This window comes from Spermophilus citellus (assembly GCF_964194105.1).
Source record: "Spermophilus citellus genome assembly, chromosome: 8".
NCBI classification, from domain to species: Eukaryota; Metazoa; Chordata; class Mammalia; order Rodentia; family Sciuridae; genus Spermophilus; species Spermophilus citellus.
In genome coordinates this window covers 66,382,239-66,397,081 of record NC_138189.1, presented here as the reverse complement: position 1 = coordinate 66,397,081, position 14,843 = coordinate 66,382,239, and the positions used below count along the sequence as shown (strand labels likewise).

Sequence of the window (14,843 nt, the reverse complement as noted above, 5' to 3'; positions counted from 1 at the left end):
TACAAAACTCTACTGTATCCTGCATAGTATATACACACAAATATATGCATATACATACACTATATATAATAGTCAATATCATACTATATATTATAGCAATGTATACAAGTCTCTTTGGCTATAGATAGAAAAGTTTTCCTCAAAATATAAGAAAACTAAAACTATGAATAGAAAAAGTCTTACACTCCAAGATGAGAGATTTGACCCAGAAAAGGAAGTGTTTTCACATCTCAATGTCAATGTAATACATGTGCCTCTCCAGCATGCATTATCATATACCTTGGACTATATATAAGAAAAAGGCACGGGGCTGGGGTTGTAGCTCAGTGGTAGAGTGCCTGCTTAGCATGTGTGAGGTTTAATCCTCAGCACCACATAAAAATAAATAAATAAAACAAAGGTGTTGTGTCCATCTACAATGGAAAAAAAATTAAAAAGAAAAGAAAAGGAAAAGGCAGACACCCCTGCTTTCCATGCACTTACAGTGTCTTCTCAAAAATGAGTTCTTCTACGTCTTTCAAGGACCTGGGAATGACTGCAGGCCTCACCACATTCTCTATATCTGTAAGGCTTGAAAACTACTTTCTACAGAACCACTTTCTCCTTCATCATTCTATGTCAGTTCATAACATGCTTTTTTGTTAATTTTTTTTCACTACAAAACTAATTGATGCTCTTTTTTAATAATTTCAGAGTATAAGAAAAAGCATATGGGGCTGAGATTGTGGTTCAGCAGTAGAGCACTCGCCTAGCACATGAGAGGCCCTGGGTTCAATCCTCAGCACCACATAAAAATAAATAAATAAAATAAAGGTATTGTGTCCAACTACAACGAAAAAAATATTTTAAAAAAAGAAAGAAAAAGCATAAAGTAATTTGTTCTCATCCTTACCCCTCAATTTCTCTCCACTGAAGCAACTCTAAGACTTTTTTTTATTTCTTTGTAGAAATTTTCTACATACAGATAAACTTTTTATGTATACTCTCTCATGCACACATAAACACAAGTAGCATTTAATTAATTACTATATCACAAGATATTCAACAAAATCCTATTATGTGGAAATTTGGGGTTTTCCCAAATGTTCACCACAGTGAGTATCTCTGTGGTTAAATCTTTGCACACAACCATGATTATTTCCCTAAGATAACTTCCATAGAATGACTTGCTAGATTAAAAGTATGCACAATTCAAGCCTTCTGATGTGTGCTGCCCATTTGCTCTTCATAAGGTTTGGGCCAATTTCCCATTCTCAACAGTAGGCAAGACTGAATTCTTAAAAACTAAAGTATAAGACACTTTAAGCCATGAGTTCCAGTGTGCTGGCTACTAGCTCTATGTGGCTACTGAATACTTGAAATTCGGCCAGTCCAAACTGAGGCATGCTACAAGTGAAAAATGCCTTCCTGCCTGTGCCTCTGCTATGCCCAGGACTCTTAGAACTAATGTAGGTCCCTTCAGCCTCCAATTATTTCTCAGGAATGATCGACAAACAAATGGCAAGTGTCTGCTTTCGAAGGCAATGGGATTGCTTAGTGAAGACTGTTATCTACCAGAACCTGTCATTAAGTATAAACTCTAAGTTGCAAATTTAATAATTTGTTAGAATGTGAGGCATCTGGAATTGCTGCAGGGTTAAACCCCATGCCCCTATGACACTGTGCACACAGGTCAGGCATGGATGGAATACGGATGGACTGACAGTGCTTTGTCAGCTCTCTGTGCTGGATTCTTTTTCACTTTTCTGTGAAGCAAGGGTGACAGGGTGACACACAAGAGTCTTAGACCAACATGATCAGCACTATGTAAACACAGAGAGGGAGAGAGATGATCCGGAGATGGCTGGGCCTAGACCTTGGCTTCCAGTACAGGGCTCTCCCCGTTTCCCAAGGTTGTTTGCCCCCCTCTTCCTCCTTTGTACTCTGCTTTCCCTTTTCCTTGTCTCAAAAGCACACAGTGACTGTACCAGGCACCATAGGTACACACAGCTGCTCACAGGCAGGCTCCTCCTCCACCCACGCGCTCACTCCCTGTCACTCCAGAGCAGAAGCAAAATGCAGATAAATTGGAAGAAAAAGGTCCGTGGGTCCAATGTATGAATCCTGCTATATTTCTGTCCTGTTGTTGACTCACATCTTGTTCTTTGAATCATTTTCTTCCACTGGATGCAGCTTTATAGTTTAAAACAAAACAATAACAAAGGACTACAAAAATATACCTTTAAGTATTTGGGGCTCAGTTGTGTGCTTGATTCTTTGGACTAGGGCCACAGCTCTGGCTTCCTTCCACATTCCAGTCAAGTGGCTTCTGACAGGAAGCTATCCAGGCAAAAGGAATTAAAATAAATACCTCTGTTTCAACTTGTCATCCTCATGCTTTTTTGTTTGTTTGTTTAGTTTTGTTTCTGCATAATGTTTAATTTTGTGAGAATAATGCCTCTTGGAACTCCTCACTTACAGTTTCTATAAACTTGCATGGAATGAAATTAAAGAGCTGATATAACCTTTTAACAAGAAAAATGAGAGTGCTCTTGAAAAGACTTTGCCCCTACACTAGAAGTATAAGGGCAAGGTCTTATTGACAGGAAGCTGAACTGAGAACTGGACAAGTGATAACTTTGCTCCATTGTTGTTTTGACTTACTAGATGAAAACCTTAGCTTTTCCATCTGTGAAGGGGAACAGAGTGTTCTCCTTTCTTCCTTTGTCATTTTCAGATGGGCACTGCAATAAAAGCCATAAGCTAATGCAAAAGGAATAAATTATGTTAGGTTGTAGTAATTGGATTGGCATTTGAAATTATTTCTCAAATAATAAAGTGCTCTCACTTTTCCCAACTACTGTGTTTAAATACACTGGCAAAAATCTAAAGACCTCTTTATATATTACAGTATGCCAGGCCATGATTTTTGCATAACACAGACTTCTAGGCATTCCTTTTCTTTCTTCATATTCAAAGCTGAGCATATACTTCCTACGGATTCTCTACTGCCTGTCCCTGTCTCTGTCTCTGTCTGTCTCTCCCTTACTCAAGGGATAAGCAACTTTGAAACGTTTTCATTGATGCTGTGGGATGAGTGAGTTGAGTAGCCGTCTAGTAACACTGGGTGAGCCTGAGACACCAAACACTCAGGAACCTCCTTTGGATTAAAAGAGATGTTGGAACTTTGAAAATGAAGCAATTCCTTCCCTTTTTATCAACAGCATGAAGCCAATAATCTATGAAATGGAAGAGTCCTACTAAGAACATTACCAAGTATTGAATATTATGGTATAAGATATTTCTACCATTTTCATAAGAAGAAAAGGCTAATATACTATATAAATTTTTATTTTCAGATTGATTTCCTTTCAAAGATAGTACTTCGATCACATTGCCTTTCAAATTTTTAAAGCATTATAGATTTTGTTTTTGGTCAGAGAGAAAGGGCAGTATTCGGGGTTGAACCCACGGATGCTTAACCACTGAGCCACATCCCCAGCCTTTTAAAATATTTTATTTAGAGACAGAGTTTTGCTAAGTTTCTTAGGGCCTCGCTAAGTTGCTGAGGCTGGCTTTGAACTCTCGATCCTCCTGCCTCAGCCTCCTGAGCTGTCGGGATTATAGGTGTACACTACCATGCCTGGCTAAAGCTTTGTAGACTTTTAAAAATTGGAAAAACTGGGGCTGTGGTTGTGGCTCAGTGGTAGAGCACTCACCTAGCACGTGTGAAGCACTGGGTTCGATCCTCAGCACCACATAAAAATAAATAAATAAAATAAAGGTTTTGTGTCCAACTACAACTAAAAAAACTATGTAAAAAAAATGGAAAAACTGAGTTTAAGTTGAAAGCCTGTAGCTCTCACAGACCCATGACTATAGATAAGGTCTCTTTAATTAGAACAGCCTAAATGCATCCATTCTTACCCTTGATGACTCACCCAGGACCTCCAGCCACCTAACAGCCTCCCAGAGTCTCCTAGCACAAGAGGGTCAGTAGGGTGATGCCCACCCCAGCTCTGGCGCCTCTCCTTTCTTGGGTTCCGTGAGTTTAAGTGAGGGCTGTCCTGTCCTTGCCAAGTAGAGAAGCACTGGTGAGTACTGCCTCACAGAGCCAAAGTCGCGTCCCCTCTCTTTCTGTTACACTGTGTTAGAATAGTCCTAAAGCAAAGTCATTTGTGCCTTGGGGTTTGGAGAAGTACCTCTTGGGGGTTTTTACTTACTGGCATCTCACTAGAAGCCCATTGAAGTGGGGGAGGCAGGCAGAGAGTTCTGTGTAAGAACCAACACCCCTTTCACACTCAAGGTCAACCCTCTCCTCTGACAACCTCATCTGAAGATGGGATCTCTCTTTCTTTACATAGGTTATCTCTTAGGAGGCTTCAGTAGCTCCCAGAACTTTTTTTCCAGGTCTCCCCTCTAGTTCACCCAACAAACCTGAACCCTTCTGCAATGGGCACATCTCACACACAAGCTGAGGATTCCCTCTAAGTGAGGATTTACTCTTGTTCTGATGAAACCCACCCAGACCTCCCTGCAGGATTGAACTTGAGGTGGAGGGACTGTGGGGAGAAGACGGGAGGAGAGTGGAAATGAGCCTCAGGACCAGGAGGCCGAGCAGCTTCCCAGGAAGCACCTGGGCATTCAGTCCCTTCACTCGGCCTCTGCATTCTCTCTGCAGAATGACATCTTCGAGTGGGCCAGGGACCACCGAGCCCACCACAAGTACTCGGAGACAGATGCTGACCCTCACAATGCCCGCAGAGGCTTCTTCTTCTCCCATGTCGGGTGGCTGTTGGTTCGCAAGCATCCAGATGTCATTGAGAAGGGGAGAAAGCTTGACGTCTCTGACCTGCTTGCTGATCCTGTGGTCCAGTTCCAGAGAAAGTAAGTGAATGCCCATCACAGAGGTGTCCCTCAGGGGCCAGGCAAAGAGAGCACAATAATACCTGGATAGCATTCTTCTCAAGCATTTTCCTAATGATTGGGTCTTATTTTCAGGATTTACCTCTATTTATTAATTTCCTTTTGCTCATTAAGTTCTCCCTGTTAGAAAGTTTATTTGGAATTATGAATTTCATTTATAATGGATTTATATGAAGCCCCAGGGATCTCTTCCTCCAGGCTAATCTTGCAGGGCTGATTTTCTTTTTTTTTCTTTTTTTATTATTTTTTTATTGGTTATTCAAAACATTACAAAGATTGCAGAATCACATTGGTTACACATCCACATTTTTACATAATGCCATAATAATAACTGTTGTATTCTGCTACCTTTCCTATCCTCTACTATCTCTCCTCCCCTCCCATCTTCTCTCTCTACCCCATCTACTGTAATTCATTTCTCTCCTTTTTTTTCCCATTCCCCTCACAACCTCTTAAATGTAATTTTGTATAACAATGAGGGTCTCCCTCCATTTCCATGCAATTTCCCTTTTCTCTCCCTTTCCCTCCCACCTCATGACTCTATTTAATGTTAATCTTTTGCAGGGCTGATTTTCTGAAACCTGTTTCTGTTTTCCTCTCTTCCCCATTGAAAGATTCCAGGGAGGGATGAAGGCAGAGTTTACTTCATTTTACTGACAATCTTGACTCCAACAGGACAGATTCTCTCCAGGTGTCCTGCTCTGTTCTCCTGAAGTTTTCTCCCCTTCCCTCCACTCACAAAGACTTTTCACTAGTAGGTTTCTGTGCTGAGAAAATAAGACTTCATAACAGGAAGCCTCAAAGCAGCTGTGTGCCACAATGGTGTGAGCCAAGTGTATTCAGTTGGTTAGTATTTGTAGGGTGATTACTTTCAACAAGCACATGACTATAATTGCTCTGGCAAGTACAGAGGCACCTGTTGTTCACCTCTCAGCTGGAAAGTTGGAATGTACTCTATCCATGTTGGTCTGGGTCTGCAAGGTTGGCTATGCTGAGACTATTTAATAAATGGGCCTATATGGCCTCTAAAGCAATGCATTTATGTATAAAAAAAGAGGACGACTTTTGGACCATGCTCTGCTCAGAGCTTTGTGATAAGATGGTAAGTGTTTACAGAGACCATCTCCACTGAGAGATCGGTGTCTTCTGAGGACTCATCTGTATGGAATTTGTTCAGGCTGAAAATGGAAATAGAGGCTGTGCCTTTGTCTGACACAAGTATCCTTGCATGAAAGTAAGAGTGGCCCAGAATGTGCTTGTTTTCCAGCACTCTCTCCTCTTGTGCTGGAGGGAGGGTAGAGAGAAAATGGCAGACGGTGGAGGTGGACTGGCTTGGATCAAACTGTACTCCCCACTTCCCAGCAAATGTATTAATACTGAGTCTCAAGTTCATCTATAAAATGGGAGTAACAGCTGGACATTGTGGTACACTTCTGTAATCTCAGAGATCCTGAGGCTTAGGCAGGAGGATCACAAGTTCAAGGCCCACCTCAGCAATTTAGCGAGGCCTTGTCACAAAATAAAAACTAAAAAGGGCTGGGAATGTGACTCAGTCATAAAGTGTCCCTGGTTCAATCCCAGTAACCATCCTCACTATCACCAAATGGGAGTAACAGGCATACTTAATCTCCTGCAACTTTTATGAAGATTTACAAAAATAAAACACAGACAGTGTCTGGCCCATCACAAGAGCTCCTGCATGTCACCGGTGATGGTTCCTGCATGTCACCGATGATGGTTCCTGCACAGGCACCTGCTGCTCTGGAGGGTCCCTCAGGTTTCCATCTCTGCTTCTGTTGGTTTCACCGGGGGTCTTCCCTGTGCATCAACACAGCTCTTTTTCAAGCAGACACACCCAGGATCAACAGCCAAAAGATTTAGAGCAGTTTCATTCAGTAATTAAATGATTTGTTGATTTTGGTTTTTCACCATGAGAGTAAAATCTTAAAGGTCATTAGAGAAAAAGCTAAAAAATTCAGAGAAATAGAAAAAATTGTCCAGAGTCCATAAACACAGCCACTCTTAATATTCTGTAGCGTCTCCTTTAATTTTTTACACATATATTTGATATATTTGGCATGATGGAAGTCACACTGCATATGATTTTATGTCTCACTTTTAACTTCAGATTATATTGTGGACACTGTTGTCAAAGCCTGCAGGAGAATCCATCAGTCAAGCATGTCATAGTTTATTCAACCGTCACTGTGTTGGATATGTATGTCATTTCCAATTCTGTGAAATAAATGATGTTGCTATACAATTAGTAATGCTTTGGGACAATCAGATTAATCTGAAGAGCTCAAATGAGAAGGCAAGGCTCTCTTGTTTTATTAACGGGAACTGAGCCGGATATAATAGTCTGGGTTTCCTAGATCATACAAATAGAATTTTTTTTCCTTCGTCTTTTCCCTTAAAAAAAAATGCTGACATCTGATTCATTATGTGTGGACTGGTGGTACATATATCCAAAGACTGTTTCTAAATGCAGGCTGAAGAACAAAGGCTATTTCAGCAAGTTCCCTAAATAGTTACCCGAGAACATCTTCCATTGCCAGTCAGGTGACCAAAGGGAGGTGCACCCATCAGAAATGATCCATTCACATCTTTGTTTCGCAGAGGCCCTGGAGCTCCCTGCTGGGCATTGATGCTGAGGATACAGCTCTAAAGATTGGCTTCTGTTGGGCTGGGATATAGTTCAGTGGTGGAGCACTTGCCTCACATGTATGAGACACTGGGTTTGATCCTCAGCAACGCATAAAAAAATAAACAAAATAATAAAAGGTATCCATCTACAACTAAATATATATATATATATATTTTTCTTTTACAAGAAGATTGGCCTCTGTCCTCCCAGAATTCGCAGAGGAGCAGGGAATCCACAGATTAATTATAATTATACCCTAGTAAGAGGAAGCCTGCAGAATAGTACAGGACACCCTGGGAACATAACTGCAGGGGACAGGAGGGGAGGGACAGCCTTGTGGGAGCAAGTAGCCTCTGAGCTAGTTGGAAGATGAGGAGATGGTCAGGGGAAGATGGGGCAAAGGCTGTTTAACACACTTGCCATTTCATAGAGCTATACTGAACCACTGGACCTGAGCACCAGAAGGGAGCTCATAAATCATTAACCCATGCCCTCTCTTTTTCCTGTTTTGTGTATTTTTTATATGATGATCAGTCAGGTACAAAATCAAAAGGAGACACAGGAGAGGCCCAGTAAAACAAATCACATTACATTTACTGGTACTTGGAAAAAGAAGCTTGGCATAGTACACTGGGGTGACATGGGGAGGCCTCAGTGTGGTCAGAAAGCAGCAAGCAGAAGCCGGGTGAAAGAGTTAAGCTTTTATTGTGGTTTCCTGGGGAAAGAAAAGGAACAGTTCAAGATAGGGTGGTCTGAGTAACTTCCACAGGCTCTGAGCTGTGTGAATGGTCCCTGGTTGCCTGAAATCATTAAGGTGGAGGAAGACCGACTCCTTGAGTTCCTGGGTCAGACTGAGGAGGCCTGGCTCTGATTTGTACATTGAAGGGACCAGCTCCAGGCTGGGACCATAGTTGTCCCTTAGGATTTAGGATTGGCTAGCCTCAGGAAAGGCAGTCTCTCCCCAACTAGAAAGATTTTTAACATGTCAAAACATCATAATACATAGAAAATTTTATATATATATATATATATATATACACACACACACACACACACACACACACACACACATACACACACACACAACAACAACAACAACAACATCCTATGAGAATACTAATAAAATGTAGATAGAAAGCTGGGGCTAGACATACCTGCATCTCAGATCATTTGTTCGATGTTCTTTCGATCGCGTCTCACTGCTTGAAAGGCATACAGCAGTTTTTAGATATACTTAGAAGCACTCATGGCCTTTGGTACTTATCCAACATAGAGATCCATGATCCAAAATAAGGCGTAGAATCGCTGAACTCAATGAAGAAAGCTTCCAAGAAGCACAAAGCACTGCAATTGTTTGTTTTTTTCCTGTTCACAAAGCCAGTTTTACTGGTTCTGTCAGTCAGGCCACGTGGAAGAGACAGGTTCTTTGCAGGAACTGAAGTCATTGTGTGATGGGTGGGAGCTGAAGGGGAGCATCTTCTTGTTAGCATCATTGTCACATCAGATCTCAGTCCTTGTTCCCCTGGGCTGAGTGGAGGGCTTCCTAAGTAACAGAGAAAGGTGCCCACCTGCATTTGAGGCACGGTCCAGGGTGACTTCAGCGAGGCACCTTATAGAGTTCTCTCCGGCCAAATTCCCACCTGCTCCTATCTGGTTCTTGGAGGGCAGCTGTCCCTTTTTGAGGTTGGGTGTTCAGACTTTGTAGCGGACTCTCTGCCCTCACAGGGCGCAAACAGATCCAGCTAAGTGCCTCTTGGAGAGTCTCCTCATCCACAGGACTGCACAAATGATCGAGACCCAGGACTCAGAGGGGCTCCTCAAGTCCACTCAGCACACAAGCACAGACATTGCAGTTGATTGATAAACTTGTGCTTAGCCATCCTAATGACAACTTGCCACAGACAGAAGTGGCAGAAAGCCAGGCTTAATTGACTTTCCATTATATGGTCTAATGAAAGAAAATAGTCCCAGCATTAAGAGTAACAGGAAAATAACACAGTTTAAGCTGTAGTCCCAGACTTTTCCCCTAAAAGACGATTTTCCCAGATATAACAAGCTGCTAAGGAGGCTACTTCCCGATTTGCTGTATTATCAAGTTGTGAACGACGAGCATCAGGAGGTAAAAGGGAGAGAAGCAAATAGCATCACCTTTAGACCTTGGTAACTAGGGCCCCTGCCCTGGGTCTTGTGCCTTAAATGGATGAGCTTCTTCTCATAGGTTGTGAAGATCACAGGACTAAAGGAGCATGCACCTGGAACATTCTCTGATTTGTAGACCATGGCTGGGTTCCTAGGATCTTAGAGTTCCTTGCCCAGGTGGTCCTGAGCTCACTTCTGGAACCTACACCAGTCTCTCCCTGGGTTCTGTCTTCTTGGTAGGAGGTATGTGTGCACTCTAGGCCTGACAGGTGGCCAGAGGACAGGATTAGCCTGGAGAATCAAGTTCAAAAACGTGAGCTTAGATATCCACAAGAGTGGACAGAGATAGAGGTGGCAAGAGAAGGAGGCAGGCCAGGCTGGGAGCCTCCACCTGTACCTTGGCCTAAGGTGGGCCAATGTTGGGATGAACTTGGAAATGAGACACCCTTAAGGTGGAGAGTAGGTCTAGCAGTCAGGAGGTGTGTTTGGCTTCAGCAAGATAGAAGTTTATTTCTATAACAATAAAAAGAATTCTGGAGGGGAGCGCTACCAGGTCAGTAGAGAGCTGGGTTCTTTTATCTTTCTGCACATCTTTAGCATGTGGCATTCATCTCAGTGCCATGTCATGGTCCAAGTGGACTACTAAGGTCCAACCAGAAGGAAGCCGGAGAGGCCAAGAGGCACACTGTGGAGTCACCTTTAAGGAGCCTTTCCAGAAGATGTGCTCAGCTTCTCCAATTACCTCTCACTGTTCATATTTGTGCTTAAGGGAGATGGGGAAATGGATTCTCATGGTTAATATGTTTGAATAAAATTCTGATTTTTTTCCTAAGGTAGAAAAGGTGAATAGATATGGGGTGAGCACTTAGCAATAGTTATTTAGTTGTTCTGCCTTAACACAGTAATTACTCACTCTTATACATTTTGTGTGTGTGTGTGTGTGTGTGTGTGTGTGAAGCAAGAGGGTAGCCTTCCTGTCTCCATTTAGTGAGCAGAAACTAGAATCTTAAATGATTTTATTGAGATGTCAGAATGAAGATAAAACCCAGAGACTGTTTTTCCTAATGCTTTGCTCATTCCATTGATTCTCACTTTAGGAAAGAAATTCTTTTCAAGATAATAAGCAGACACAGTCCTATGCATTTTGAAGTATCCAGGAAGGAAGCTAATCCAGACACATAAAACAAGGTCCTTGTCTCGTCACCATGGTGATGGGATGAACAAGAGAAGGTGGATAGAATGATTCAGAAGAGGGAAAACGCTTCTGTTCTGGTGCACTAGGAAGATAAGAAAATGTAGAAATACTGCCATTCCAGGAAGAAAGGCAATTGAGTTCGAGTTGTCCCCTAGTCTGTGATTATGAGTCCTTTATCCCCTTTAAGAATGAGAATCACTTCTCTCAGGGACACTTTCATTTTTTTTTATTAAAAAAACCTTCATTTTTTAAGAGAAAATTTAAATTTACAGCACAATTGAGAAGGTTCACTGAATTCCCATATACCTCTGTCCCCACCTGTCCCCCATCGTCAACATCTCTCACAGAGCAGGCTTTTGCTACAACTGATGAGTGTACATTGACACATTTGGAGTCACTCTAGGAGGTGTACAGTCTATGGGTTTGGACAAATTTATAATGGATTAAATAGCCACGGTTTTTGAGTCCTGCAGAGTCTTTTCACTACTGTAAAAGTACTTTGTACTCTTTCTTTATTCCTCCTGCTCCCACAACCCCTGGGCAACTACTTATCTTATTTTCTTCATGGTGTGGCCTTTTCCAGAATATCATATAATTAGAATCCTTTAGTGTGAAGTTTGATTTCTTTCACTTAGTAATATGCATATAAACATCCATGCGCAGGCTTTTATATGAACATCAGTTTTCACTTCCTTTGGGTAAATACCGTGGAAAGTGACTGCGGGATTGTATGGTAAGAATATGTTCAGTTTTGTAAATAATAGCTGAACAGTCTTCTAAAGTGTCATTATTATTTTGTATTCCTCTTAGCAATGAGTTTCTGTTGCTCTGTATCCTTACCAGTTCTTGGTGTTGTCAATATTCTGGATTTTAGTCATTCTAATGGATGTATAGGTATCTCATTATTGTTTTAATTTTCATTTCCCCTATGACATATAAAGTAGAACCTCTTTTCATATACTTCTTTTCCATCTTTGTATCTCTTTTTATGAGGTATCTGTTAAGATCCTCGGCCCATTTTAAAATTGGGTTATTTGTTTTCTCATTGTTGAGTTTTCAGAGTTCTTTGTATATTATGAATAATAGTCCTTAATCGGATAAGTCTTATAAAAACATTTTCCCTCAGCCTGTGGCTTCTTTTCATTCTCTTGACAGTTTCTTTTGCAGAAAACTTTTACATTTCAATGATGTCCAGTTTATCCATCATTTTTTTTTCTTGTGGACTGCGTCTTTAGTGTTGTATCTAAAAAGTTATTTTCCAAATCTAAATTCATTTAGATTTTCTCCAGTGTTACCATCTAGTAGTTTTGTTTTTACATTTAGTTTTTTGATTTACTTATCTGTGCAGGGTGTAAGGTCTGAGTCTATATTCATATATATATATATATATTTGCACGTGAATGTCCAGCTTTTTCAGCACTATTTGTTGAAAAGATTGTCTTTTCTCCATTGTATTGATTTTGTTCCTTTATTAAAGATCATTTGGCTATATTTTTGTGGGTTTATTTTGGGGCTCTCTATTCTGTTCCATTGGTCTATTAATTTATTCTTACAGCAATACTCCACTGTTTTGATATTTATAATAAGTCAAATAATGTTTGTCTTCCAACTTTGTTCATACTTTTCAATATTGTGTTGACTATTCTGGGTCTTTTGCCTCCACATGTAAACTATAGAATCACTTTGTTAGTATCTACGGAAGAATTTTAGTTTTGATTGGAATTGCAGTGGATCTGTGGATCAGGTTAGGAAGAACAGACATATAGGCAATATTAAGTCTTCCTCTCCATAAGTATGGGATAAGTCTCATTTATATAGGTCTTCTTTGATTTTTTTCATCAGAATTTTATAGTTTTCCTCATATAGATCTATACATATTTTATTAGATTTATATCTAAGGGTTTCATTTTGGGGGGTCCTAATGTAAATAGTACTGTGTTTAAAATTCCACTTCTTTATTGCTGGTATATAGAAAGCCAATTGACTTTTTGATATGAACCTTGTAGTGAGTGGCAACCTTGTTATAATTGTATATTGATTCTTTTGTGATTTTTTCAGATTTTCTACAAAATAGGTCATGTCGTCTGTGAACAAATATAGTTTTATTTCTTCTTTTCTAATGAAATACCATTTATTTCACTTTCTTTGTGTGGTTTTGGTTTTATTATGATACTAGCTTCATACAATTAGTTAGGAAGTATTTCCTCTGCTTCTGTTTTATAAAAGAGACTGGTATATAGAGAGAACCAATATCTCACTTAAATATGTGAACTAGTAAACTCATCTGGGTTTGGTCCTTTCTGCTTGGGAAGGTTATTAATTATTGATTTAATTTCTTAGTAGACATAGGTCTGTTCAGGTTATCTTTTTTTTTCTTGTGTGAGTTTTGGCAGATTGTACCTTTTAATGAATTGGTCCATTTCATCTAGGTTATCAAATTTGCAGGCATATGCCTGTTTGTAGTCTTCCTGTGTTATTCTATATTAATGCTCATGGAATCTTTAGATATCATTTGTTCATTTCTGATATTAGTAATTTGTGTCCTCTTTGAGCCTAGCTAGAGGCTTATATTTCATTGATATTTTCAAAGAACTAGCTTTTGGTTTTGCTGATTCTATTGATTTCCTGTTTGCAATTTAATTGATTTCTGCTCTAATTTTTATTATTCCTTTACTTCTTCTTACTTTGGATTTAATCTGAACTTCTTTTGCTAAGGTGGAAGCTTAGATAATCTATTTTAGATCTTTCTCTTCTAATATTCATGCTATGAATTTCCCTCTAAGCACTGTTTTTACTGCACCCTACAAATTTTGATAAGTCGTGTTCTAATTTTCAGTTAATACAAAGAATTGTTTAATGTCTTTTGAGATTTCTTTTTTTTTTTTTGCCCCATATGTTATTTAGAAATGTATTGTATTTCTTTGTATTTGGGGATGTTCCAGTTGTCTTCCTGTTATTGACTTCTAGTTTCATTCTACTGTGGTCTAGGAACAGACATTGTATCATTTTTATTATTTTAAATTTTCTAAGGAGTGTTTTATGGCCCAAATGTGGTCTATCTGGGTGAATGTTCTATGTGAACTTGAGAAAAATATAATAGGTATTCTGCTATTGTTGGACCAAGTAGTTGATAGTTGTCAGTTACTTCCCACGGATAGATGGTGTTGAATTCAACTTTGTCCTTACAAATTTTCTGATAGATCTGTCCATTCCTGGTAGAGGGCTGTTGAAGTCTTCAGCTGTACTGGTGGATTCATCTATTACTCCTCACCATTCTATCAGTTTTTTGGTTTTCCCCTCTGGTTTCTTTCAGATTTTTTCCTTATCTTTGATTTTCTGTAGTTTGAAAATTTTATGACTAGGTATAGGATTGTTTCTTTCCTTCCTTTTTGTTTTACATCTATCCTGCTTGGCATTTTCTGTGTTTCCTGGATATGTGGTTGAGTTTCTGACATTAATTTTGGGGAATTCATAGTCATTATTGTTTTAAATATTTCTTGTGATCTTTTCTCTGTTTCTGCTTATTCTGGCATTCCTATTACAAGTGTGTTATGACTTCTGTAGTTGTCCCACAGTTCTTGGGTATTTTGTATTGTTTTCTCAGTCTTTTTAAATCTTTGCTTTTCAGTTTTCAACGTTTATATTCATATTTCTTCAATCTCAGAGATTTCTTTCTTCCACTGAGTTCAGATCACTTATAAGCCCATCAAAGGCATTCTTCATTTCTGTTATGGTATTTTCAATCTCTAATATTTCTTTTTGGTTCTTTCTTGGTATTTCTGTCTCTGCATATACTGCCTGTGTGTTCTTTTATGCTGTATATTTTATCCATTAGAACCTCTAGTTATTAATCATAGTTGTTTTAAATTCCCTGTGTGGTAATTCCAAAATCCCTACCATACTTGTTCTATTTCTTCAAACTGTGTTTTTTTTATTTTTGCCTTTTAGTATGCCTCA

At 39.6% G+C, this 14,843-nt stretch overlaps 1 protein-coding gene across 1 annotated transcript in view; it reads left to right on the top strand.

Annotated features, from left to right (window-relative positions):
- The window catches only part of SCD5 (stearoyl-CoA desaturase 5), a 156,701-nt gene that overhangs the window by 107,265 nt on the left and 34,593 nt on the right, over positions 1 to 14,843 (top strand). Inside the window, exon 3 of the mRNA XM_081304329.1 lies at positions 4,661 to 4,866. Coding sequence (XP_081160455.1) covers positions 4,661 to 4,866 — 206 coding nt within the window. The remainder of the gene's footprint in view (positions 1 to 4,660; positions 4,867 to 14,843) is intronic.